This window comes from Candida oxycetoniae (assembly GCF_023343755.2).
Source record: "Candida oxycetoniae strain CBS 10844 chromosome Unknown scaffold1, whole genome shotgun sequence".
In the NCBI taxonomy this organism is placed as follows: domain Eukaryota; kingdom Fungi; phylum Ascomycota; class Pichiomycetes; order Serinales; family Debaryomycetaceae; genus Lodderomyces; species Lodderomyces oxycetoniae.
In genome coordinates, this window is record NW_026055370.1 from 321,540 (window position 1) to 348,623 (window position 27,084).

Genomic DNA, 27,084 nt, shown 5'->3' on the forward strand with positions numbered 1-27,084 from the left:
ATAAGAACAGTATTAAAGGATATACCCTTCTATAGTAGTTCTAGTTGGATAGTCAAAGAAGATGTTTTGTTAACAAAACTAAATTGTCGTAATTTCATATAATTTCTTATCCCCTACAATAATTACTAAACTTAAAAAAAAAAAAAGAAAAAAGTTGTTTGTTAACTTCAATACAATGGAACACAACAGGAGGTGAGCTCAGCCCGTATATCTAGTCTCTTTTTCACGTCGCCGCCCCACCTCCCCCACCTCTTCCACCACCATCATGTCCCCCACCTCTTCCACCACCATCACCTTTTTTTTTTACAACTCTCTCTATCTGCTCATATCATTTTCCCTTTTCTGAATAAAAAATAGCGAAATGGGATTTTTTTCCCATCTTTTATTAAGCTTTTGAGTTTTTAATCACTCATTGAAACTCCTGATACTACATGGTACAAGAGTATCTATTGCTTACTGGTTACCACCTTGATCTAATTTCAAAGGCTTATTCTAGTACAAACGATCGTTACTCATCCTAGTAGTATAGATCCTCACTCATCCAGTTCTCTGGATGAGTAAAAAAACTGATGGATTCTTTTCAATTTTATTTTCTTTTCCAAAACTATAGCGCAGATTTATTTTTTAGTGATCTTTTCTTTTGTTCTTATTGTTCTCCTCGCGATAAGGAACCAAGCTTTAGAGGGGGAGCTTTATTCACAACTTTAGTTTCTTCTAATTTTTGACCATTCTTTTTCTTTTCCCCTTTGATTTTCAAGGGAAAAAGATTATTTGATTTTATTAAGTTGGTATTTAAATGGCATATTGTCTATCAAAACTGTTTGCGATAGTAGTAGTAGTAGTAGTAGTGTTTTATTAGGCGGGAAAGATAAAGACTTTTTAGTAAATTTTCCAAGTTTATTGAAAAAAAAGCATGGTATCGTTGACAAAAAATGTGATGTCTGATGTAGAACCTCAAGTGTCATTGGCTTTATCTAATATCTCGTCATATGAGAATAGAAACAGCGGAGATGGTGGTGGAGATGGTGGAGGTGGTTGTGGAGATGGTGATGACTGTGATGGAGATGGTTATAATGGCCAACACCCCCTATTCAATACAAGAGGCATCTTTTATAGATTTATCGACTCATTCAAGCCGTTTGACTATTCAACATTGCCACCAGTTTACCTCGCACACTTTAATGAACAACAAAAATTAAGACGCGAACTGGATTCTAGAAACAATGGTGAAGACATGACTTCACTGCATTTCGATAAGGACAGTTATCAAGGTTTATTACACCCTGCCCATCCCGATTTCGACTATTCCAAGTTTTCTCAATTAGAAAGAGACTCACTCATCACAGCAATGAGTCCGTTGAGAAAAAGACTTCAAACAAGACATTTGACTTGGATCTCCCTTGGTGCATGTATAGGTACAGGTCTCTTTATTACTAGCGGCAAATCGCTTCATCATGCAGGACCATTAGGACTATTGCTAGTATGGATTTTCATTGGAAGCTTGGTATTCACAACAATGTCGAGCTTGTCTGAACTAGCTACTGCTTTTCCTGTAAGTGGTGCATTTGTTACTTTCCCATCACTATTTATTGATAGAGCTGTTGGATTTGCCATAGCTTGGAATTATGCATTACAGTGGCTAGTCACTTTGCCATTAGAATTGGTTGCTGCATCAATGTTGATTCAATACTGGAACGCTCTGATTAACCCAGGAGTCTTTGTAACTATATTTTATTGTGTAATTGTGCTTATCAACTTGTTTGGTGTAAAAGGATATGGAGAAATTGAATCGTTGATGAGTATTGCAAAAGTAATTGGTGTTATTGGCTTTAACATATTGGCAATCGTTATTGTAACTGGCGGTGTTCCTAATCAGCCATATATTGGGGGTGCAAATTGGCACCTGCCGAGAGGTGGGTTATTCAACACTGTTGAGCCATTTAAGCAAATGTGTTATATTATATCAAGTGCATCTTTTGCATATGCTGGGATAGAGTTGTTCGCGTTAGGAGCAGTGGAGTCCTCAACGCCAAAGATATCCATCAACAAATCGCGGAAACAAATCTTTTATCGAATTGTTTGTTTTTATTTAGTACTGATTGTTATGATTGGATTACTCGTTTCCTACAAGAGTGAGGAACTTGACGTTTCAGCAGCTGGATTGACTAGTTTTGGGATCAGTGTCAACACATCGCCATTTGTTATTGCTATCAAAAATGCCAATATTCATGTCTTGCCATCGATAATGAATGCAGTAGTAATAATAACTGTTTTGTCAGTAGGCAATGCATCGGTGTTTGCATCGACCCGAGTGCTTAATGCAATTGGAGCATTGAGTCAAGGTCCTAAATTTTTATGCTTTATTGATAAAAAAGGACGACCCATGGGGTGTCTAATTGTACAATTTGCATTTGGTTTACTTGCTTATCTTGTTTGCATTCCTGGTAGGACCACTGAAGTGACTATATTCGAGTGGATGTTGAGCTTAAGTGGACTCAGTGCATTATTCACATATTTGCTGATAAACATATGTCAGTTGCGTTTCCATAGTGCATTGGATTATCAAGCAAGGTCACCCAAGCTAGAGTTGTTATACGTTTCGTCTCCTTGGTGTTCGTGGTATGCGATTATTGCAATATGTATTACACTAGTGTTACAGTTTTGGGCCGCTTTATCACCGCCTGGAGACGATGGTAAAATTGACGTTGTATCGTTTTTCAAGATATATCTTGGATTGCCTGTGTTGATATTGAGTTATCTTGGATATAAGATCTATGACTATAAATATAATCAGGTTCCCTTTACCAAGCTTTGGCTTTCTGCAAATGAAATAGATGTTGACTCTGGAAGAAGACAGGTTGATTTGGAAGTTGTTAAGCAGGAGATTGCTGAACGAAGCAACACATTGGATAGTAAACCCTGGTGGTTTAAACTATATCATTTTTTTTGTTAGACTTTATATTATGTAGAAAAATGTACGATATAGAATACAACTTTACAAGGGCATTAGTAGTGATGTAAGAGAGACTACTACAAAAAGGAGATCGACTTACATCAACTTGGCAAGGGACCAGAGGGGGCGGCATAAAATAAAATGTTTTGCTTTGTGAGCCGCAAGCTTTACATTAATGCCCCTTCCATTATAATTATATGATTATTGAAACGTTTGAAGCTGGTCAATTTTACCAACATCTCTTAAACTACATTTTTTCATGTCTGTCTGTCTAGACTCTCTGTTTTTGGTTCTTATCAAGCTCACGTGACTAATTTATTTGATTTCTTAGGTTCCCCCACAAATCAGTATCGACACTATCGAGCAGACAACATAACACTATCGAGCAGAGCAAGATAGTGTTGTAATGGAGAGAAGAGAGGGTAAATATAGCTCTGCTCGATAGTGGAGAGAAGAGAGGGTAAATATAGCTCTGCTCGATAGTGGAGAGAAGAGAGGGTAAATATAGCTCTGCTCGATAGTGGAGAGAAGAGAGGGTAAATATAGCTCTGCTCGATAGTGGAGAGAAGAGAGGGTAAATATAGCTCTGCTCGATAGTGGAGAGAAGAGAGGGTAGATATAGCACTATTGAGTAGCACTGACCGACACTAGCTCTCTAGTAGAGTAGAGTAGACCGACACTAGTTCGCTTTGCTCGCTACTGCTTTTTCTTCCTATTTGCTTACTGCATTTTAATTATTTGTCAGTAAAGGAAAACAAAATATGCAACACACACACAAAACCTCTTACTCCTAAATAATATCAATATATAGGAGTAGGTCAACCAACAAAAACTCTTGATTGCGTTGAGAGGAGGGGAAGGAGGGGAGAAGGGGAGAAAGGGAGAGGGGGAGATTAAAGTGAGACGGATATTCATATTTGGTCTAGGAAAACCAAATACAACTGGTAGCACTTGATGAAATCAGATTAGTTACCGCTTGGCCGTGACAAAATGAGGGGCTTTTTCCTTTTTTTTTTTTTTTTTGTTGTTATTATTGTTGTTGTAACAAGACCGAATTTAGGGAAAGGTATTTGTTTAAATGTGAGCGCAGATCTATTTCCGATAGTAGCAATTGTACAAACAGGTAAGGTATAGCCCATCTCAGGTATGACTCATTTTAGGTATTGCCCGTCTCAGGTATAGCCTATCTCAGGTATAGCCTATCTCAGGTATAGCCCATCTCAAAATACCCCATCGCAAAATACCCCATCTCAAAATACCCCATCTCAAAATACCCCATCTCAAATATTTTCTCTATTCGCAGTAGTCGTGTTGAGTTCCTAAAGATTAACTTGTGTCGGTTCTACAAAATATTCAACAATGCTGTCATTATCTACGAGATTCTTCAAGACTCTCCAAGATTCTATTTTAATTTAATAAGAAGAAGGAAAAAAAAAAAACACGAATATTATGTGACCCAGTTTTCGCATGACACTATCGTGCGAAGCGAGATAGTGGAGCACACTGACTAATTACTATTACTACACAATGATGTTGAGCTCTGGGTTTAAGGGTAGTTCTGGATATAGCCTTAATACTAAATGATAAAAGTCGAATATTTTAGTGTCAACCGAGTAGACAGAGCGATAGCTTTGTTTCACCTCGTTTATCACCCAGTTTAGACGTATTTCAGATGGCACAGTTGAAAAAAAAGAGATAAAGAGATAAAGAGATACGCAATATGCAGGTATATAATTCGTATTCGGAGTTACGAATTTTGTATTTTATTTTATTTTATATTATATTATATTATATTATATTATATTATATTATATTATTTATTTTTTTTCACTCCACTCTACAGCTACTGAACAAAACACACTATCAAATCAATAGAGAAATGACACTTTTACTGTTTAAAGTCAAAATTACAGTGTTATTCGAAATGTATATTCGGTAAAGCTATATAGATTATAACAAATACAGCAAATAGCATTTGTTTGTAAACTCACAATAAAAAAAAAAACCCAAAAAAAAGCAAGCTGTAAAGCAAAAAAAAAAAGACCCCACTAAATTATAGCGACACTATCGAGCACACTAGCTGTCACCGACACTATCTCCACTATCGAGCAGAGCGAGATAGTGCTATATCTACCCTCTCTTCTCTCCACTATCGAGCAGAGCTATATCTACCCTCTCTTCTCTCCATTACAACACTATCTCGCTCTCCTCGATAGTGTTGTCTCGCTCTCCTCAATAGTGTCGCCGACAGACAAAACAAAATGTGTGCTTTCCTCTGTAAAATATTATGCGGACATAACTAACCATTTTCTATAGTTATTCAATATCGACTGATTGCCACTTTTGATTATTGTTTCGTTACAGTTACTTTCCAGATTCAGATTCGGATTCAAATTCCTTTTGGTATAAGCAGTAAGAGCATTATTTTCATCCTCTTTATACAAGTTTACGCTGCAATTATGTTTCAGCAGTAGACTTGTCTTTTGCTTGCAAATGACGCATTCGTATAATAAGTGATCATCGTCTTTGTTTTCTTCATCATCTTCGTATTGTAGTTGGTAAGTATATGGTAAGACCAATGGTGATGCTATTGGGGAGAATATCGAATCTGTAATGGATTTTTTAGACTCTAGTGACGAAATCGACGAGTTACGAGTATAGGTTACTGGTGTAGAAGTTAAATCTCGTACATCTAATGCATAGTTATTTATTGATGTTGTAGCTGTAGTTGTCGACATAGATGTAGATTCCTCGATATTCAATTCAAAAATGTTTTCGTCGTCATTATTGTCAAAGTCGTCGATATGTTGCACTTCCTCATCCTGTTGGTGAAATGGTACAGAAGGATTTAGTTTATCAAACTGGAATCCATTTGCCGTTTTGGTTCTGGTATTATATGCCATTGTAAGTATAAGTATAAGTATAAGTGTAAGTGTAAGAATAAGTGTAAGTGTAAGTGTAAGTGTAAGTGTAGTGGGGTCCCCGTCAATGTTATATATATATATAGAGATATATCTATATCCAAACGCTTTACTCTTTTTTCAAAAAAGTGTGTTGCTTCTTTATATGTGATAGTTTGATATTTAATCTTAGTTTTTCACCTTGATCTGCAAATTCGGCTTTACTTAAATACTCTTGAAAAATAACCTAGTGTCTCTGTGTACAAACAAAAAGAAAAATATAGAGTGTGTAAGTGAAAAATATAGAGTGTGTAAGTGAAAAATATAGTGTGTAAGTGTAATAAAAAGTGTGGTGGTTATAAATTTGTTGTTTAAACCATGTTAAGGTTTAACTATGGGTATAGTAGTTATGTATGTGGGTTTTGTTACATATGTATGCGTGGGGGCTTGTTTACTATAATTAGTCATAGAAAATAGCTGTAACCTTTTTTTTTTTGGGTTGTGCTTTAACTGTGTGTAAGAAAGAGAAAGAGAGAAAGAGAGAGAGAAAGAGTATGTGAGGGAGAGTATGTGTTTGTGTTTGTGTGTGTGTGTGTGTGTGTGTGTGCGTGTGTGTGTGCGTGTGTGTGTGTGTGTGTGTGTGTGTGTGTGGTGTTAGTGTCTATAATTAGACTCGAGTTTCAAACCTGAGACAGAGCTTGACAATGCTTGACTAAGCCCTGGAGCTTGACTGTGGACTGTGTGAACTGTGTAATATGAGCAACTGTGTACAGTTCAACTGTGGTACACGTTGTTGTGTCTGTCATATACTGCATAGAGACTCTTAAAATCAGACACTGCAAAAAAAAAAATTAAAAAAAAATGTCTTTGGGTGACAAAGTGTGGGGTGATCAGTCACGTGACCGAAAAACCCAAATGAATAGATGCGCTAAAGGATTTGTTGAATTGTGGTGGTTCAATACCACATCTACCAAATATTAAGGTAATAATCAATAGTGGCAATAGTGGTAATAGTCAACAGTGGCAACAGTAGCAATAACAGTGGTTGTAGATACTACTCTTGCTACCACAAAGAGAATAAACGATAGAATGACTCAAACGCACTTTGTAAAAACAATATTGCTTATTAGCAACTACTGAGGAAGGAAGAAACTTATTGGCAATACGACCCAATCAGCTTCCTTCTTCCTGCCAATCCATCCTTGTTGTCGTTAACCTTTTCTTTAAGAAAAAGCTCACTCTATCTCCTCATATTTCTCTTCCTCATAGTCCTCTTCCTCATAGTCCTCTTCCTCATAGTCCTCTTCCTCATAGTCCTCTTCCTCATAGTCCTCTTCCTCATAGTCCTCTTCCTCATAGTCCTCTTCCTCATAGTCCTCTCCCTCCTCCTATATCTCTTTCTCCTCCTCTTCCTCTATCTCCTCCTCCTCCTCTTCCTCCTCTTCCTCTTCTACACCACTACCCCGATCTTTGTCTCCTCACATAAAAACCCCCTATCTGCAACTACCTCATAATATTTCTTACTCACTTTCTCCTATTCAACTTTGTAACTTTGACTCGTAAAGGAAACATATATTTTTTTGTAGTTTACTTTGTTTGACAAAAAGCTTGAATCCTTTTCTTTTTTTTTCTTTTTTTTTTTTTTTTTTCATTCGTTTATTATTTACTGTCATTTATTGTCATTAAACGAACATGCGAAAAGAGGAGCGAGATGGAAATAATAAGAGGGAAACCTTGAGCGGAGAAGACAGCAAGAGGGGGAGGAAGACGAGTGGGAAGAAATAAGCAAGAAGATACAATTGATCTAATTCTGATTCAGGCTTGAATTGGGGGTTGTTTTTTTTTGGTTCTCTGCCTGGTTCTGCCTAGTTCTGCTTGATTCTGCTTGATTCAGAATTAGGATAATGTTAAATCCGAGTTCGGATCCAACTTTGCTACTAGAATAAAGGCGTTTTCTCCTCTTTCTAAGTAATGAATGATCCTGACAACCCCCCCCACCCTCCTAACCCGCACCCTGTAGTGTTTTTTTTTTCTCATTTTGTCTTTCAACATCAGAACACAGTTAAATTGAATGTCAACTTTAATACAAAAATAAAAAAAATTGTCATAGTACAATTAACAATTGAGTTTATCTCTAGTCCATTTTAGATAAAGCATAATGTCTGATTTGTGTTTTGCTCCTTGGGTTGACTATCCAAAAATGATTAGCCCAACATCCTTTTTTCTTAATAGTGTGTTGGGCTAGTCAATTCCTGTACTTTAGTTCCAGATTTAACTAGATTAAACCAAACACACAATTAATAATCCAGAAAACGCAAGTTAACACGTAGTTTAATGAAATGGGCCACTGAGATGGCACAGAATATAGTAATTCAATTATAAACCAAACTCTTACTAAAAAAAAAATGACGTTTAATTAAGTTTCGGCTTAATCAATATTGGCTGGATTATTTAGAGAAAAGAAGTGATTCCAACTAAAAAAGAACCAAAAAAAAATAGAAAGAAGGAAAGAAGGAAAGAAGGAAAGAAGGAAAGAAGGAAAAGGGGAGGGATGAGGCAATTAATTATTTCATCTTCACACGCACAGTCTCAACTCATGCAACGTATATAGTCATTTCTTCAATTTAGTTGAGCATGAAAAAATCATTATGAATTGGTAGGTGGCACAGTAAGATTTATCATACTTGAAAGCTATGAAATCCGATTCGTACTTGAAAAAAGGGTAGGGGTAAGGGTGGGGGTAAGGGGGGGGAGGGGTCTCATACTAAACGACACGTTTTCTTCTTTTTTCTAATTATATCATAGAAAACGCATCATTTAAATTTTTAGACTCCTCTTAGGTGGCTATTTTAATAAGCCACGTAAGTTTTGTTGGTTCCACCATTTTCTATCCTTTCTTCTCTTTTTGTCTGTCTCTTTAACCTAGTCTTCCACTCACGGAGTTTAATTTTTTTCTATAAAAAATTCACTCATGCGAAATAAAAATCGCAACAACTGGGAATTATGTCGGCCTTCAGTAATATAGTGTCTGCTTTAGAAGACAAATTTTTTTACAGTAAGAAACCTACTCTACTTTATGTTTTGTGAAGGGATAGAAAAAAGAAAGTCAGGTTCGATTGAAAGGTTAAAGAACTAATGAAAGGGGTAAGAACTAATGAAAGGGGTAAGAACTTCTTTATTAGGAACACTCGGAATTCTGCTAGAGGAAAAAGAGTTTGTTTTTTTTTGTCTTTTTTTTTTTTTGAAACTACACTTTGTTTCTAACACCTAAGGGTGAAAAACGTTTTGATTCTAATACCATCAACCTACAAACTCATTTAAGGTATGATTCAAAAATGTCAACCATTTTCAAATTTCCTTTTCCCTGAAAAGGGTATTTTCTTATCTCATACTAGTTATACTAATATGGCAAAATAGAGCAAAACCCAAATTCAGCTCAGAACGTTTACAGTCATTGAGGAGGTTGAAGAAAAGAAATGTTCAAACATTTTTTGCTCTTTTGTTAAAGATCCATTCAATTCTGGAAAACAACTCTTGAATAATCCATTTGGGGTTCAATAAATTACCCACCACCTATTTTCGGTCCATATAAAGATATAGTGTTTGCTGTTACAAATCAATATATGGGACACTCAACAGTACTCATTGCAGAGTAAAACGTTTTTAAACTCTCAGTGCCACTTAGTCAGTGTACTCGATACACTGACTAGTTTTAATCTTGGAAATTTTGTTTGCAACTTGGTAGTCCTCATAATTATCTCGTAGATCCTTTAGATAAGAAAAAAAAAAAATAAGTGAAAAAAGACGACTATGGAATAATCATACAACAAGTAGGTAGAGTAGAGTGTAACTTGGATAGACAAAGAGCACTATGAGTCTTTCTCTGGTATCAAAGAGTCAACGCGATTCTGATAGCGACATATCCAAGACCACTTATAAGATTCTGTTGGACTTGTATCCACAGGAGATTCTTGATGAGATTGTGAAACTTGCTGGACTTGAAAATCTCATTCAATTGATAAGCTCTATTCAATTCCTAGAAGATAACACTCGTCTACAGAACTCCATAGATAAATTGATATTACAATACGATGGAAGAATCCAATACAACAATAGAATAAAAAGACCCTCATTTATGCACATGTATTTGAGAACACCGAGTTTCATAGAAAAGAAGAATCTTTTGCTATTGCGAAATTATCTACACTTTATCAGTTTGCAGGATTATTGCATATATAGGAAAATAAAAACTACATTGACCATTGCCTATTACTTCTGGACATTTGCCGAAGTGGTTAATTTGTTTGACTTGATGGATAAATTGAGCAGTAGCGGTATTGTTCATTATCAAGTGGATTTTGAATTTGGACAAGAGTTTTTATACCTTATTGATTTTCAGCAGATTATAGATCAACTTGAATGGAAATGTGGCCAAACGGTAAAAACAATGATTTTGACTAATTGTCAAAAGCAATCAAATATGTGTCGACTTGATTTGCAAAATTTATGGTTGACCGATTGTGCGGTTATGAAGTTTCGAAAGGAGTGTCTTGTTAAACTACATCTAAGTCCATCTTTTAGAAGCGGAAAGGATACTTTCAGTTTAAAATTTATACCCCCATCAATGGAGTATTTATATTTGAACAATAATGTTACAATTTTAGGTGGAGACGATAATATCGTATATTCGTTACCAAGTTTAAAATCCATGAATTTAGATGATGGTCTACTTGAACATTGGAGTGTTACTGATATTGTCAAACTTTTCAAAGGAACATTATCAGCGGGCCATCTCGAAAGAATACTGTATACTCCTTCCCCCCATTCTCTGACTAGGGAGACTAAAGCTTATTCAGTTGAGCATGAAGTTATTGAACTCCTCAATCAGCATCAGCAGTTGAAAATTCTACATTCATTACATTTAACGCTATTTAGTGGTCGATCCATTCCTCATTTGTGGAACCTCCCCAATTTGACTGAATTGTCTATATCAGTTGTTAACAACGAGTCAAAAATAATCAATAGATTAGAGTTCCCCCAGACGGTGCGAGATTTGAATTTAAACTACTGCAACATAGAGGATTTATCGATTTTGTTTGACAAGTTCCCATTGGGCTTGCAAAAATTGAACTTGGCAGATAATCTGATAAATTGGAGTTTGATCACCCCAAATTTTGCCAAGTTTGAAAAATTAAAATATCTTCGACTATTCAATACTCACATTGGATCAAACATTATCAATTTTACATTCCCAGACTCCCTCGAACAATTGTCCCTTGAAGTCAATCAAATAGAATCAATTGATGAAGTGAAATTTCCAAAAAATTTAATCAACTTAGGTATAGGATCAAATAAATTGAAAACAATTTACAAACCTCGTTTTCCACAAACTATCAAAACTGTCCATTTGACCGAAAATCTACTAAAGAAAGTTGATCTTTCAACTAATGACCGAGGTCAACCGTTACAAATTGAGATTTTATACTTAAATTACAATCGATTGAATGATATCAAGAGTTTGAAACTACCAACAACTTTGAAGATTTTGAATTTAAATAGTTGTTTTATTAGAACAATCGAGGATTACGAATTTGCCCCGTCAATTGAAGAGTTGAGCATTATGGGCTGCAACTTGCTTCTGATAGACAAGGTAACATTTGGCGCTGGCTCCAAATTGAAATATTGTTGCTTATCACAAAACGAAATTTCAAAGCTCAACGGAATTAGTTTTCCGCAGTCAGTAGAAAATATCAATTTATCAAGAAATCGGTTAACCCAGATTCCACAGTGTTTGCAATGCCTACAAAATGTAAAGTATCTCAATTTGTCAACCAATAAAATCCGGTCAGCAGCCTATAAGTTTCAAACCTCTAGTATCGAAACTTTGGATTTGTCTTACAATTCGATCAAGAAGCTTCGATTGAGATTTCCTAGGCATCCCCCATATTCCAACCTAGTATCCTTAAATCTTTCCTGGAACGAGTTATCTCATTTCGACAATTTTTCAATAGATGGCAATGTACATGTACACATTTTGGAAATCGACTTAAGTTGTAACAAGAACCTAAGTATTCAATCAATAAAAGAGTATGAAAAATTCGCACCTCCAACACTACAATATCTCATGTTTGAAACTATAAATAATAAAAATATCTATGGCGGGCCAATAGGTTACAAGTATGCTTATACTTGTATAAAAAAAGAAGCTGAGTTCAAAATCATACAGGGTACTCCCAAACAGTATAAAAGTAGAGTTGATCAATTTCGTCCTTTATTAATTCGGAAAAAAATTGACTACCCCAGTGTTTCATAACTTGTTGCATAGCAAAAGGCAATTACTGAGCTAGTTTAGAGAGAGAGAGAGAGAGAGAGAGAGAGACCATTCTCACTCTTTTTCTTGTATAGTAAAAGTTCATCTTACACCTCGAGTCAATAGGAATACTTACAGATTTCCATTTTTGCCATATTGTTTGGCGCAATTACACTACCATCCATCTCGAGGCAAAAAGTGAAAAATCCATAAAACCGGAGATAAAATAGGACTTTAAAAAGTGTCCCTCTTAGTATTGGATCTATTTACATTTCCCTGGGTTGTACAGTCATACCGGGATTCACTCATGTATATACAATCTCCATATCCAACTCCATATTTAAGCTCTATAAATAAACATCCTTCTCGTTCCCTTTCATACGTATTTCTCTCCCCTGCCTCCTGCCTCTACACTCATTCGGCTAATTGAAATCTTTATTCTGCAAATTCCTAGTCATCGCTGGTAAAGCAACTCTTAATCCATCCAACTCCTTAGTCATCTTAACTTGACACCCCAATCGACTAGTTTCAGTCAATCCAAATGCCAAGTCCAACATATCATTCTCATCGTCGTCAGGTTCTGGTATCTCGTCATAGTATTCTGGGTCAACAATAATATGACATGTCGAGCAAGCACACGATCCGCCACATGCACCTTCCATATCAAGATTATTCGCCTGTGCTATATCCAAGATGTTATCTCCCTCGGCTACTTCATAACTATGCTGCTTACCGTCTTTTGTAATAAACGTTATATGAAGCTCCTCCCCTGGCTTTGGTTTGTGAATATGGCCATGCTTTAGTATTGATGAACTATGAAATTCCTTACTATAACAATACTTGATTATAGATGACTGAACATTGTTAAAACGGACTGAAAACAAATTCCTCTTAGATATTCGCAATACACTACTCCTTATCATAACCTTACTAGACTTGAATGATACCTTGAAATAGTTTTCCCACCAAAAGATGGAAACTTGATTTTACCCAATCTTCTTAAATCAAAGAGATGCGAAAGATAAATTTTTTTTTTTTTTTTTTTTTTTTCGGCTGCGCTTGGCTTGACTCATGCGGGTGCTGATAAAGCCAATTCAATCGACCTATTCTTGTATGTTTGAAGCCGTTCCCGTGGGCGTGGGCGTGCGCGTTTGGAGTCGTCGACCTATAGATTCTACGGAATTACCAATTACAATCAGCTTAGTGATGATATAAACAACAAAGTCGTATACATATCCTCTCTACGAAAATTTACTCAATAGAACTAAAAATATCAATAAAATCAACACCCCGATTATAGCATAGCTTATAAACTTGTTGGCAAGTAATCTCCTCCCCATGCTTTTCAATGTTTGAACACTCTTATCGATATAAGTGTCTGCTTGTTGTAGAGTGTTTCGAGCCCCCGTTATTTGTTCTCTTTGCGAACGCAAATCGTTAAGGATATTACCACCAATATGCTCTGTTTCAAGAGCAATTCGTTGACTCTCTTGTAATCTTTGAGAAGACCTGTCCAAAGACGAATGGTTATTCAATAACTGTTTCCTTTGCGAGTCTGCAACTGCTTCTTCACCGTCCCTATATCTGCCTCCAAACAAATCACGTTTATCCTGAGAGTCAGCCAATTGCTTATACTTGTTTTTAGTTTCGTCTATTTGCAATTTATATTGACGAATTTTCGCATTATAGGAAGATCGTTGGTTCAGGGGCAAACTTTGAATCTCTATGCCCATTTGGTCAAGTACTTCCAATGCCTCATCTGTAGCTGCTTCAATTGCCTTGAGATATTGTTTGCGTTGTTCTAAATAATCACAATGTTAATATCTCTGTCCTCCTCCCCCCCCCACCCCCCCCCCCCCCCCCCCCCCTCTTCTCTTCTTTTCACAAAACGGAAAAAAAATCAAAAAAAAAACGTACCTCCTTCAACAGAATCTATTTGCGATATTTTAGTCTTTGCCTCTTGTAGAGCCAATTGGAAATCGCTTTCGTAAGCAGTAAACAGATCCGACATTATGGGATTACAAACGGTAACTAATATACTCTCGACTATCAAAAGAGAATACTTGCTCAGATTGAATCACGCAAAAGGAACAAAAGAAACAAAAGTATTAAAGTCTCTAGTCGTGCAATTATGTACCAAAAAAAAACGTTTTACTAATATATATATATACATGTAATGAATACATAATATAATTGATTATCTTCTCTTTCCTTCCCTTTTAGCACCTCGTTTCAAATTCATCACCTGAAACGTCACCCTCCTCTTCAGTTCTTGTCTTGTACTTTTTGAAAGCGGCCTTGACTTGGTCTAAGAAATCTTCGTCGTCTTCATACTCCGAGTCAATTGAAGCTCCTGATTGCATCTTGTGCAACTCTTTCAATTCTTGCTTAATTATTTCATCAGTAACATTGACACCATGGTCTAAACCTACCAACTCTCTTGCAGCATTGATGTTTGAATGAGATTCTTTCTCATCGTCGTTCAAGTCTAATGCATTCACTGTTAAAGTTAACAAAGATTTACCGGATTTTCTTCTTTCTAATTTTCCTGAAAATGGACCTGGTTTCGGTCTATACTTTTGAATCTCTTCTTTGGTTTTCTCCTCACTATCATGAAGATAACATGAGGATTTCTTCCTATGAAGTGGAGTTCTTGGTGTTTTGGGTATTCTACTTGAAACACCGTTATCATGGATCCATTTAGCAACAACCGCCGTCCATCCACACTGGTGAGATGCTCCCAATCCTCTACCAGTGTCGCCGTCAAAGTATTCATAAAATGGAACATAGTCCTTGAAAAATGTATCTTTGTTAGCCAACTCATTGTCTCCATTACACGCCCTGTTACCTTCCTCGTCAGGCAAAAACAAATGAATCATACGATGCTGAATCTCCTGTGCACATTGTGCTAAATTCAAAAACTCTCCTGAACCAACTGGACACTCAACTTTCAATTCAGGTCCATAGTACAAGTAAAATCTCTGTAATGCTTCAACTAGCAAGAAATTGGTAGGAAACCAAATCGGACCTCTCCAGTTCGAATTACCTCCAAACATCCCCGAATCTGATTCCCCTGGCAAATATTCAACTTTGAATTTTTCTCCATTAACTTCCATTTCAAATGGATGGTCTTTGTGATACTTAGATAAGGATCTAATTCCGTATGGTGACAAAAACTCATTCTCGTCAAACATCCGTTGCAATATTGCAACAAGTCTCTCTTTAGACACCAAGGCTAATAACAATCTCTCACCAACACCCCTGGTATCCATCGAAGCAATATTCCTACTAGCTATATCCCTTCTATGCTCAAGAAACCAGTTCAATCTTTTCCTAAAAGATGGATATCTATTCAACAATTCAGGCTCCAAAGTCAATGACGCATAAAGCGGAATCAACCCAACCAATGATCTAACAGGTAATGTCTGCGTGTGATGGTCACCATGTCTAATAGCATCATAATAAAATTGGTCCTGCTCATCCCATAAGGAATTCTTGGTGGATTCATCATCGCCACCCCTGAATGTCATTGCATCAGCAATGATAACAAAATGCTCAAAGAATTTGGAAGCAATATTTTCATAAACTGGTCTCGTTTTGGCCAACTCCAAAGCGATATTCAACATTTGTAGTGAGAAAAATGCCATCCAACCTGTTGAGTCCGCTTGTTCCAAATTACCACCCGTTGGTAAAGCCTCGGATCTGTTAAAAACGCCAATATTATCCAATCCCAAAAACCCACCTTCAAAAATATTGTGTCCTTCTGCATCCTTTCTATTCACCCACCATGCAAAATTCAACATCAATTTTTGAAACACTTTTTCCAAAAAATCAATATCTTCACGTCCATACATTTTTCTTTCAATTTTGAAAATCCTGTAAGCAGCCCATGCATGAACTGGTGGATTAACATCACTGAAATTCCACTCGTATGCGGGAATTTGCCCATTTGGGTGCATGTACCATTCTCTTGTAAGCAAATCAATTTGATTCTTGGCAAACCATGGATCAATCATTGCAAGTGGTACACAGTGAAATGCAGTGTCCCAAGCTGCAAAAAATGGATACTCCCATTTATCGGGAAGCGATAATACATCTTCAATGTACAAGTGGCTCCATTCCTTGTTTCTACCATTGGCCCTATTAACAGGTGGTTTGACAGTATTTGGATCACCATAGGCCCAGTAATTGTGTACAAAATGATAAAATTGTTTTGACCACAATAAACCGGCAAATGCATACCTTTGGATCTGTCTCAACTCATCGCTGATTGGTATGGGACTAACTTTCCAGTAAAACTGATCTGCTTCATTTTGCCTCTTGCTCAAGATTTGGTCCAATTTGTACTCGTCGACATCAGATTTCTCCTTGGTGAATTGGTAACGAATGGTGATGTAATCTCCTGGTGGTACACCCCCATCTTGGTCAAATATATACCAGGCTGCAGCTTGAGTACCTTCTTTATCCGGATTGACAGCCTCTTGCTTGTCATGAACCACCAATTCGTGAAATGCATCTTTGGTGTATTTGTGTTTATTCACTTGTCCATACAACTTCTGAGTATTTGTTTCATTGTCTGAAAATATCAATTGTGGCTCAACATCGGGTGACTCATCAGTTACACCGGGAGATGGTGCAAACGACAAGTACCTCTTGCCAAACTTGGTAGTTTCAACCTCAATTGTATAATCGTCGACTTGCTTCACATGTGGTTTTTCTTTGGCACTGTCCTCGGTACCCCAAATCCACGTGTTTCTCAAGACAACATGGGGCAAAATATGTAATGGAGCAGGCTTATCGCTCCTGTTATATGCTGTAATTCTGAAATGCAAATCATCACAAGAACTTTTGGCACATTCAAAAACAACATCAAAGTACTCATTATTGTCAAATAGCCCAGTATCAACAAGTTCATACTCTGGATCCAATCTTGTCCTTTTGGCATTTTCTTGCTTCAATTGCTCATAAGGGAATTTATTCTGAGGATATTTGTATAAATACTTCATATAAGAATGAGAAGGGGTGTTATCAAGATAATAGTACAACTCCTTGACATCTTCGCCGTGATTTCCTTGATTATTGGTCAACCCAAACAATTTCTCTTTTAAAATATCATCTTTACCGTTCCACAACGCCATTGTCAAATTGACCAATTGGCGTCTATCTGAAACACCAGCTAACCCATCCTGTGACCAACGTGATACTCTTGCGTAATCTTCGAATTTGAACGAGTCCCATGCATTTCCGTCAGCACTATAATCCTCACGGACTGTACCCCAGGACCTTTCAGACACATAGGGTCCCCATTGTCTATACTTGACATCTTTTAACCTCTCCTCTTCAGCTGTTAATCCCGTCATTGATACACAGTAAAAAGAGGAAGAAAAAAAACAACTTATCGATATGAAAAATAGAACGACAGAATCAAGGAGATGAAGTACAGAATCAAGGAGATGAAGTACAGAATCAAGGGGGGGGGGAAGGGGGAAAGAAAAAAATTGGAACAATGAATTTAAAAGCCTGAAGAGCAGAGCAAGAGTGGAACTTGCCCCTTTTCAGTTTAAAAGCAAGATTTGTTATTTCGTAATCAAAAACTCGGTTATATTGTAATATAGAGGTCTTACTACTTTTTGCAAGCTAAAGACAAACATTGTGGGTAGCACCTTCTAACATACTGTCATTTATGACCGACCCACTGAAAAAAAAAAATGAAAAATAAGACTCAGGTTGATAAACTCGTTGCTCGAGAAGAGCGAGATAGTGTTGTAACAAGCTACTAGACACTATCGAGCAGAGCGAGATAGTGTCGCTTTATAGATAGGCACATCTTTCTATTTGTGTGAGCAATCTTAAAAGGGTTAGTAGCTTTGCTTATACTATTTATTTTCTTTTGTGTGACTTTACACGTTTCATTAAGATAACAACGACACTATCGAGCACAGCGAGATAGTGGAACAACACTCAGTGGCTTGTTACAACACTATCGAGCAGAGCGAGATAGTGTCGCTCGATAGTGGAGCAACACTCAGTAGCTTGTTACAACACTATCTCGCTATACTCGATAGTGTCGCTCGATAGTGGAGCAACACTCAGTAGCTTCTTGCAACACTATTTCGCTCTGCTCGATAGTGTCATTAGTCAGTATGCTCCACTCTTTGCTCCATAGTCTATAGAGAGAGTAGGTATAGACTATCTCGCTTTGCTCGATAGTCGATAGAGACCTTTAGGTTCCATCATTTTTTGTGTGAAATTGAGCAAAAATAATAATTGGACTAAACGAAAAGAGATAATCTGAAAACAAAGAGTTAAAAAACCTTAATAGAAGCTAACTATCGAAGCTAACTATCGAATCTAGTTTACACCGAATCTAGTCTTTTCTCTAACTACACTTTACACCGAATCTAATTTGTGTCGATAGTGTTGAGAGTGTTGATAGTGTCACTAGTCAGTGTGCTCCACTCTCTCGCTCTGCTCAATAGTGTCGATGTAATGATGGCTTACTAAAATTCAGTAACTGCCACAGACACTATCTCCACTTTCTCGCTCTACTCAACAGTGAAGCCCATTTTGCTCTGCTCAACAGTGTACCATATCATCTTGCAAAGTATTTCTTTTCAAATGGTCTTACTAGGTTATATCCGATAAAGGAGAATATTATATTCAACTCAAATGAAATATCACCACCATTATCACCTATTTTTCTCGCTATGACTCCTTGATACCATGTTTGGTTCATTGCTAGTACAGTTGAGCAAACACCAAACGCAAATCCAACTACACCGGCAATTCCAACAGGAAATGTTTTTCGGTCATTGAAATTTGAAATATCATAATGTTCAAAATCTTTGCGATAGATGAAATGCTCGGCTAAAGAAATGCCAATGTAAATGGATACATTATAGCTGATGATCGATAAAAAGTTGGACATGGCCTCAAAAAACACATAGTACGCCGGAATGGCAAATCCCAAGCACACTAAGTTGCCCAATATACACCATGCTATGCGGGGAATTTTGGCAAGTCTCGACCAAACGCATTGAATAGCCAAGGATAAACAGTAGCCACCGCTGAGATTGTTTTGTACTGCTGATAGCGCTAGTACAACAATGAGAAATCTGTATCCCTGATTATGATTATCTCCACATAATATTTCATAGATTAGCCCACCAAATGAATTTGAATCGTACGCATCTTTAAATCTCCCTGGTTTGTTTGTACTGGTGGCTAATGCAGCTCCCAAAACACATGATCCAATAGCCGGTATAACTAATCCTAAAATCATCGCCATTGCAACTTTCCAAGATTTGGCTCTATTATCGAAATAAACCAAAAAATCACTAGCACTAGGTGACCAACCAGCAGTGAAACCAAACATAACAACAATGAAGCTTAAAATATTTCCGGCTTCCGTTTGCGCCAGCTGTTTCTCGTGACCCCATTCGAATCCACGTATTATCGTAAATCTTGCTATTATAACAATATAAACAACAAATGTGGGTATCCAGGCATATCTCTCGTATAAATGGACCGCTTTGTACCCAAAAACAGCAAGGATACAAGTACACAACACTAAGATTAAGCAACCAATCCACGGTTTGAAATTATGGTTCACCGAGTTGAGTAGCTGGGCACATGGTATTACATTAATTGCATTCCATCCAATACACGATACCACATTGAAAAACGCAAAAACTCGACCCATTATGTTACCGGTTAAGTGTCTTGACATGATCTGTTGTCTCAATCCAAATTTCATGCCGAATAAACAAAATAACCCCACAGGTATGCTTCCAATTATTGAGAATAGAACAATTACAACAACAGTACTGGTGAAACTTAGGCCCATTCCAATACCAACAGATCCCGTACTCAATGCCGATACTGCTAGTTGTGGCGTGAAGAAAATCGTAAATGGATTCAAATACGAATGGTCAAACTTGTCCTCTGGCTCGACTTTTTCAATCCCCCTAGTTTCGGCATTTAGAAAATGTCCAATTTTATCAACCCAGTTAGTTTTCGTGTTTCCAGATGATGAAAACTGTTCTTCCTCTGTAAATGTAGTTTCAGACTTTTTTACATAGAGGTTAATTGCATTTTCTTTATATGACTCAGTATTCGTTATGGGCGACCCATTTTTTTCAGTTTCCATAATTGACGCTATACTCATTTCCGTATCCAAACATTTCAGCATTGTTGAAAAACCAACTGTGCTTTCACCCCCCCGCCTCGCAAACTCGCAATAACGGTCCTGTTATTGCTGGGGTTGCTGTTATATAAAATTAGTCAATTCTTGAACCAGATCTTTGTTCAACAAACCTTTTATCTCAAATTAATTCTCCCATTATCATTTCGTTGATAATCAATTTTTCAGATATTTTAAAAAGAAAAAAAAGAAATTTCAATTGATCATATCGCGATGATCTTCTCGTATCGGGTACGATTAAAAGAGAGAGAGAGAGAGAGAGAGAGAGAGAAAAATGAAGCCTCGCCTCGTACGGCATTGAGAACAATCAAAGGAAAGGAAATTGATTATCCGTAGCGCGAATCTGTCACTCGAACATAAGTAGATACAACCCATTAATCCCATTCAAATGAAAGGTATCAATGTTTTATTTATATCATCTTTAATAGAATTCAATCTCTATAAGAATTCAATCTCTTTAAAATCATTGTTCATAATGTCTATAAATTAAATACTGTATAAAGCGGTTTTAGTTAATATTCTAAAACTATTCCCCAATTGCCTTTTTTGGATTGTTTTTCTTGTAACGTCTTTCTTGTAATGTCTTTCTTGTAATGTCTTTCTTGTAACGTCTTCCCTGTAACGTCTTTCTTGTTATCTTCCTTGTATTGTTCCCTCCTCCTTTTGCTTTTCTGCAAACATTTCTGCTTGAGCTTTAGCAGCTGCCTGTGCCTTTTTAGCCATAGTCTTTCCAAAGTAAACTACCACAACTGGAAAAACTGCAGTGAGGAGAGCCCACCAAGCAACTAATATTCCAAAATTACGTCCTAAATCTCCCTTGTAAACATCAAAAAACACAGTCTTTGCAGCTTGAAAACTATTATAAATAGGCATACCATAACCATAACGATAAAATCTATTCATTAAAGCCATTGGTCCGAATGTTGGGGAAATATTCAAAACAACCCAAGACAACATCCAAAACCCTAATAATGGAGGTCGCACCGAAATTATAAGCATAGCTACTATTTCATTAGCCAAACCAACAGCACACATAGTCAAAAATGCAATTGACCAGTACACCAAAAAACCCGGTTTGCCATAATTGACTGTGAAATCAACTTGAAATGCCAAGGTGACTAGCCCAAAAAACAAGGAAATTATGATATATGTAACTATTGATGAAAAATATCTCCAAATCAAAAACTGGAATTTGTTTAAGCCAGACTTTGCTACTTTTTGATGCACTTCACTGAAAAAACTAAACCCAAAGAAGGTTATTATTATCATATAAATAAATCCAACCTGACATGGTGCCACTAGTACTGTATCAGTCCAAGGTACTCTATCAATCATCAAAAACTGTAGAGGCAGACTTAAAACTTGGATTTGCAATGACAGGTTAATTTCAATATTTTGTGATAAGGCCAGAGTCATAATTGGCTGATATTGAAACCAAATTTTTTCAATTGCTTGCACTTGTGGAACAATATACAGCCCCATATTAAGAAAGTCTCTTCCTGTTTCATAATCACATACCACGGTGTTTGCTGTGATATTATAGCTTGTATCTCCTTGGCTTAAAGCATTGTGATAATTGTATGATGCATTTGCACGAACATGCAATGAAAGCCAGTATTCCTGGCGATTAATTACCCTTATAATCTCCTTGTCGATGGAATTATTTTGCTTATCCGCTCGTTTTTGAAACTCAGTTGTATTATAAATATGCCACTGGCCGTGCTTTTTACCTACTTCACTTTGTAAAATGGACTTCAAGGTATTCCCGAATACCGGTTCTATTCCTTCAATGACTTGATCGTCTTCAATCACCACCAACATTTTCAAATGATCAAATTTCCGATTTCTCAAATAAAATGAGCCCCAATAGACGGAAAATGCACATAATATGAATAGACACAATGCAATATTGATAAACAAAAATTTTTTAAGCATATCCCTTCGCTGAGATTGGTATTCTCGACTGAAGAACGAGTAGCCATTATGACGACCCAGAGGCAGTCGACTCGAATCGGGCTCTAATTGTTTACTCAAGTCAGTATAGCGCGGAATTCCTGTTCCTTCCTTTGGTTCATTTTGCACTCTAGCTTCTGGGTCATTTTGCACTCTAGCTTCTGGGTCATTTTGCACTCTAGCTTCTGGGTCATTTTGCACTCTAGCTTCTGGGTCATTTTGCACACTAGATTCTACTTTATTTTGCACACTAGATTCTTGTTCTCCGTCTTCATTTTCCTCATTGTTATCTTTTACTTTTTCCTCGCCACGATTTAAAATTGAGTCATCATGTTCAGTGCTACTACTGGAATAGTTTATTTCTCGATGATTGCTCATTTTTCTTTATACAAGAGGCTTTCCTCATCAAAAGAAAAATCAAGAGGCTTTCTATATCAACAGAGAAAAAAAAAATTAAAAGAGTTTGCTGGTTTCTTTGACCTTGTTTTATATGATATGATATGCGATGAGGCTAGAAGACTTTTACAAAAAAGATGAATGTTAGTCCCACACAGACGCACAGGCACAGGCACACCACATATACATGTCTATTGTATTTGTAATTGAACATTATTTTTGTGCATTAGCTTCCCTCTTTAGTTATTTTCTTTTACTCTTTTGGGGTTTGCCTTTTATTTTGCTACATTTCCGAGATATTTTGTAGATGGATCTATGTTTTGGCGGCCCTTACTATAAATTTAGTGGGTTTTGATTATTTTTAATCTACTGATGAAATTAATGTTTTTCCGTTGAAATGCGGAGATTATTCCATTTTGGGGACACTATTGGACACTATTGGACACTATTGGACACTATCGAGCAGAGCGAGATAGTGTTAACAAGCTACTAGGTGTGGACACTATCGAGCTACTAGGTGTGGACACTATCGAGCTACTAGGTGTGGACACTATCGAGCTACTAGGTGTGGACACTATCGAGCTACTAGGTGTGGACACTATCGAGCTACTAGGTGTGGACACTATCGAGCTACTAGGTGTTGGTCCACTATTTCACACGGGTTTGATTCGACACTAACACGGGTTTGACTTGAAACCAACACAGGTTTGATATGGACTTTAATTTTTTTTCTCTACTCTAGAGCTTATTATCTCCGTACTTTTTAAATATGTCTTTAGTAGAAGGAGAGATTAGCAACTATGCTCTACTCTACATTTGCGCTCCCAAGTTACTACTCTATATTTGTCACTACTCGCTTCGCTCTATAGTGTCGCTCCCAAGTTACTACTCTATATTTGTTACTACTCTATATTTGTCACTACTCGCTTCGCTCTATAGTGTCGCTCCCAAGTTACTACTCTATATTTGTTACTACTCTATATTTGTCACTACTCGCTTCGCTCTATAGTGTCGCTCCCAAGTTACTACTCTATATTTGTTACTACTCTATATTTGTCACTACTCGCTTCGCTCTATAGTGTCGCTCCCAAGTTACTACTCTATATTTGTTACTACTCTATATTTGTCACTACTCGCTTCGCTCTATAGTGTCGCTCCCAAGTTACTACTCTATATTTGTTACTACTCTATATTTGTCACTACTCGCTTCGCTCACTAGTCTTTTGCGCCCAAATGGATGCAAAAAAATAAATTACATGTCTATAACGCAAGTGTAAAACTACACACACAAGAGATTCATTTTTGACACTATGAGATTTGATAAAGAGACTATCGAGCAGAGCGAGATAGTCTCGAGAGTGGAGATTAGATATAGAGAGAAGTTTCTAGACTACCGAGCACCGCGAGGTAGTCTTGAGAATAGAGAGTGATTACAACACTACCTCGCTCTGCTTGGTAGTGTTACTCAGCTATGCTCTCAGATTTTTTCTACTCAACTATCTACTCAACTGCTCAAATTACTCTACTCAACTGCTCAAATTACTCTACTCAAATATGCTCCACTCAGCTATGCTCTACTCACTACTTACTGCTCACTACTTACTACTCTCTACATTTGTTACTACTCGCTTCGCTCTATAGTTTTTACTGCCATTTTTTTACTGCCATGATTTTTGCTATTATAGTGATAAAGTCAGTGCTGCTCTACTATCGAGTGAAGAGATACGGGTAAGTGCTGCCCCAATATCGAGCGAAGCGATACGGGCAAGTGCTGCTCCACTATCGAGCGAAGAGATACGGGTAAGTGCTGCTCCACTATCGAGCGAAGCGATACAAGTAAGTGTTGCTCTACTATCGAGCGAAGCGATACAAGTAAGTGTTGCTCTACTATCGAGCGAAGCGATACAAGTAAGTGTTGCTCTACTATCGAGCGAAGCGATACAAGTAAGTGTTGCTCTACTATCGAGCGAAGCGATACAAGTAAGTGTTGCTCTACTATCGAGCGAAGCGATACAAGTAAGTACCGCTCCACTATCTTGCTTCGCTCGATAGTGTTATTGCAAGCTAGTCAGTGCTGCCCCACTATCTCGCTTTGCTCGATAGTGTCGCTCGATAGTGTCGCTAGTTGTGTCGCATCCCCACGTGACTCTGCGACACACCTTTCTTGACAAAAAAGCTTACAAGAGAAATTAAAAGATTACTTTACATGGATGACTTTAAATGTATATGGAAATAGTGAGAATTTGAAATTGAATCAATCGATAGCTAGCTGGTAACCCATAGATCAAGTATACACGGCGTCCGTATCGTCCCTATTTAGTTGGTATTCACAGCCGCACACCCCCTTTTTCCTTCTTAGCCCAGGCTTATTACGGGCTTTCGCACTCGTTGTATTATATCCACCCATACAAATTTCCAACCTGCCGCTCGATATCTTTGTCGCTTTGGAAATCTTTTTTTCCCCCCCCCCCCATCAAGATTAATCCATTCTTTATATTAACTAGGGAACCTTTTTTTGCAATCATTTAAATCATAGGTAGTAGTTACTCATATACTCATAGCTCATGACTACAAAAGTGGCAACTACAACTACGTCACAACCTTGTTCGATCCACAATACCACCTCAAATGGCGTCAATAAGAATACAATTCATGTCACCCCTAAGACGATAGGGGTAGGGCCGACAACAGCAACACCTATTGTTGCAACAACTGCCACTAATGGACCCGTTCTTCTTCAGCAGCACCAGCAGCACCAGCAGCACCAGCAGCACCAACTGCACCAACAGCAGAATAAGGGGAAAACCGGTAAGCGACTAGAATTGGAAAAGCTAATAAGAGAGTTTCAAAGTAAACTAGGGAAAAACTGGGAAAAATACCATGAAACATTGAGTTTATTCCTCGTGGGAAAACTATCAAGGCCAGAGCTTGTGTCAACCATAACACCTTTGCTAAAAGAGCAAAAACTATTTCGCTATCACAATAAGTTACTCATGCTCAATTTCGCAAACGCACTAAAAGACGGCGGCCCTTTGGATTTCACAAATGAGTTTGCATCTTTTTGGAACAAAAAGTTGTCAAAAGCAACTAAAAATGTGAAAAGCACTCAATATGAAAAGTTTAAGCAAAACATAATGGGATTACCAATAAAGGAGCGGAGAAGAATAAAGAATATCACTAGAGATAGCGGTAAGCGTAATAAGCTAAATGCTGGTATCACCTTGACCAGACATACCTTACTACCCAAGATCCCAATGATACAGGATAAAGAACAACAACAATTACAGGTTAACAATTTGGTGCAATGGCAGCAAGATGTGTTGAATGGTATAAATACCCCCATTGCTACTGAAAGCTACGAATTGCCTGATACGGACAATTTATCAAAGATTATGTTGATGATAATGAGAGAACATGGATTGACGGGTGGATTGAACTCCGGTGTGTTGGAGGTTCTTTTATTAGGGTTGAAATCGCATATGAAAAACGTTGTAGAAAGTGCAATCGATGTTGCAAAGTATCGGGAAAATAAGTACACTGCTAATGACTACGTGCCTTATGAAAGCAGGACAAGTGCATTTACCAGCAACGGTGATGCTACTACTACTACTACTACTCCTACTCCCGCCACCACCACTAATAAATTAAGCCCAAGAAAAAGGAAATTGAACGAAAAAGACAGTAACGGAATGAGTAACAATGGAATGAATAGTGGTGAGAGCAGTAATAAAGATATAATTCTATCAGTGGAGGATTTATACGATACATTTGAAATGTTTCCTCATTTGATTGAACCGGGTGGACCAAGATTAAGACTAGCAAATGTATTACTTGAAAACGATGATTGTATTCAAAGCAAGCAGGAGAATAATTATACATTACCACCAAAGCCAACAAGCTTGATGTTTAATCATAATAATGAAAAGGGACCATCAGGTAGTCAGTTGAGCCACAATACGACTGCAGGAATTAGCAGTACTGCTTCGGTAACATCAAATAATTCGACAACCCCAGCAACTTCTAGTTCAGGTTCAGGTGACACTATTGTTAAATTGGAGAATGGTGCTAGTTCAGGGACTCAAGCTCAGCAACAACAACAACAACAACAACAACAACAACAGCAACAGCAACAACAACAGCAACAGCAGCAGCATCACCAACAGCAGCAACATATGTCGAGACCGCCATCCCAACCAGCAATGCCTAGACCCGATGCTCATATAGGAACAACAGATGAATTAAAGTGGGTGTTGCATGATTTGGTATCAACCATGTAAAAGGAAGATTACAATTGCACATATATATATGCAAAATCTATCTATATACGTATATATATATATATATGAAAAATCTCTCTCTTTATATATAC

At 37.3% G+C, this 27,084-nt stretch overlaps 8 protein-coding genes across 8 annotated transcripts; 3 read left to right on the plus strand and 5 right to left on the minus strand. All coding sequences in view use genetic code 12, as the record gives it.

Moving 5' to 3' along the window:
• Window positions 1-913: 913 nt before the first annotated feature.
• On the plus strand, window positions 914-2,953 carry AAP1 (Aap1p; the record flags this gene model as incomplete). The annotated part of the gene is made up of 1 exon (XM_049322753.1): window positions 914-2,953. One exon carries the CDS (start codon window positions 914-916, stop codon window positions 2,951-2,953), a length of 2,040 nt encoding a protein of 679 aa, XP_049181338.1.
• A 2,285-nt stretch (window positions 2,954-5,238) lies between these two features.
• On the minus strand, window positions 5,239-5,856 carry KGF56_001612 (uncharacterized protein; the record flags this gene model as incomplete). Its single annotated transcript, XM_049322754.1, has 1 exon — window positions 5,239-5,856. One exon carries the CDS (start codon window positions 5,854-5,856, stop codon window positions 5,239-5,241), a length of 618 nt encoding a protein of 205 aa, XP_049181339.1.
• Window positions 5,857-9,724: 3,868 nt separating this feature from the next.
• Window positions 9,725-12,166, plus strand: KGF56_001613 (uncharacterized protein; the record flags this gene model as incomplete). The annotated part of the gene is made up of 1 exon (XM_049322755.1): window positions 9,725-12,166. The coding sequence occupies one exon, from the start codon at window positions 9,725-9,727 to the stop codon at window positions 12,164-12,166; it is 2,442 nt and encodes an 813-aa protein (XP_049181340.1).
• Window positions 12,167-12,585: 419 nt separating this feature from the next.
• On the minus strand, window positions 12,586-14,174 carry KGF56_001614 (VTI1; the record flags this gene model as incomplete). The annotated part of the gene is made up of 3 exons (XM_049322756.1): window positions 12,586-13,037; window positions 13,419-13,964; window positions 14,081-14,174. The coding sequence occupies 3 exons, from the start codon at window positions 14,172-14,174 to the stop codon at window positions 12,586-12,588; spliced, it is 1,092 nt and encodes a 363-aa protein (XP_049181341.1).
• A 208-nt stretch (window positions 14,175-14,382) lies between these two features.
• On the minus strand, window positions 14,383-17,523 carry KGF56_001615 (uncharacterized protein; the record flags this gene model as incomplete). Its single annotated transcript, XM_049322757.1, has 1 exon — window positions 14,383-17,523. One exon carries the CDS (start codon window positions 17,521-17,523, stop codon window positions 14,383-14,385), a length of 3,141 nt encoding a protein of 1,046 aa, XP_049181342.1.
• Window positions 17,524-18,755: 1,232 nt separating this feature from the next.
• Window positions 18,756-20,354, minus strand: FCY2 (Fcy2p; the record flags this gene model as incomplete). The annotated part of the gene is made up of 1 exon (XM_049322758.1): window positions 18,756-20,354. The coding sequence occupies one exon, from the start codon at window positions 20,352-20,354 to the stop codon at window positions 18,756-18,758; it is 1,599 nt and encodes a 532-aa protein (XP_049181343.1).
• A 645-nt stretch (window positions 20,355-20,999) lies between these two features.
• On the minus strand, window positions 21,000-22,697 carry KGF56_001617 (uncharacterized protein; the record flags this gene model as incomplete). Its single annotated transcript, XM_049322759.1, has 1 exon — window positions 21,000-22,697. The coding sequence occupies one exon, from the start codon at window positions 22,695-22,697 to the stop codon at window positions 21,000-21,002; it is 1,698 nt and encodes a 565-aa protein (XP_049181344.1).
• A 2,582-nt stretch (window positions 22,698-25,279) lies between these two features.
• Window positions 25,280-26,992, plus strand: KGF56_001618 (uncharacterized protein; the record flags this gene model as incomplete). Its single annotated transcript, XM_049322760.1, has 1 exon — window positions 25,280-26,992. One exon carries the CDS (start codon window positions 25,280-25,282, stop codon window positions 26,990-26,992), a length of 1,713 nt encoding a protein of 570 aa, XP_049181345.1.
• Window positions 26,993-27,084: the final 92 nt, after the last annotated feature.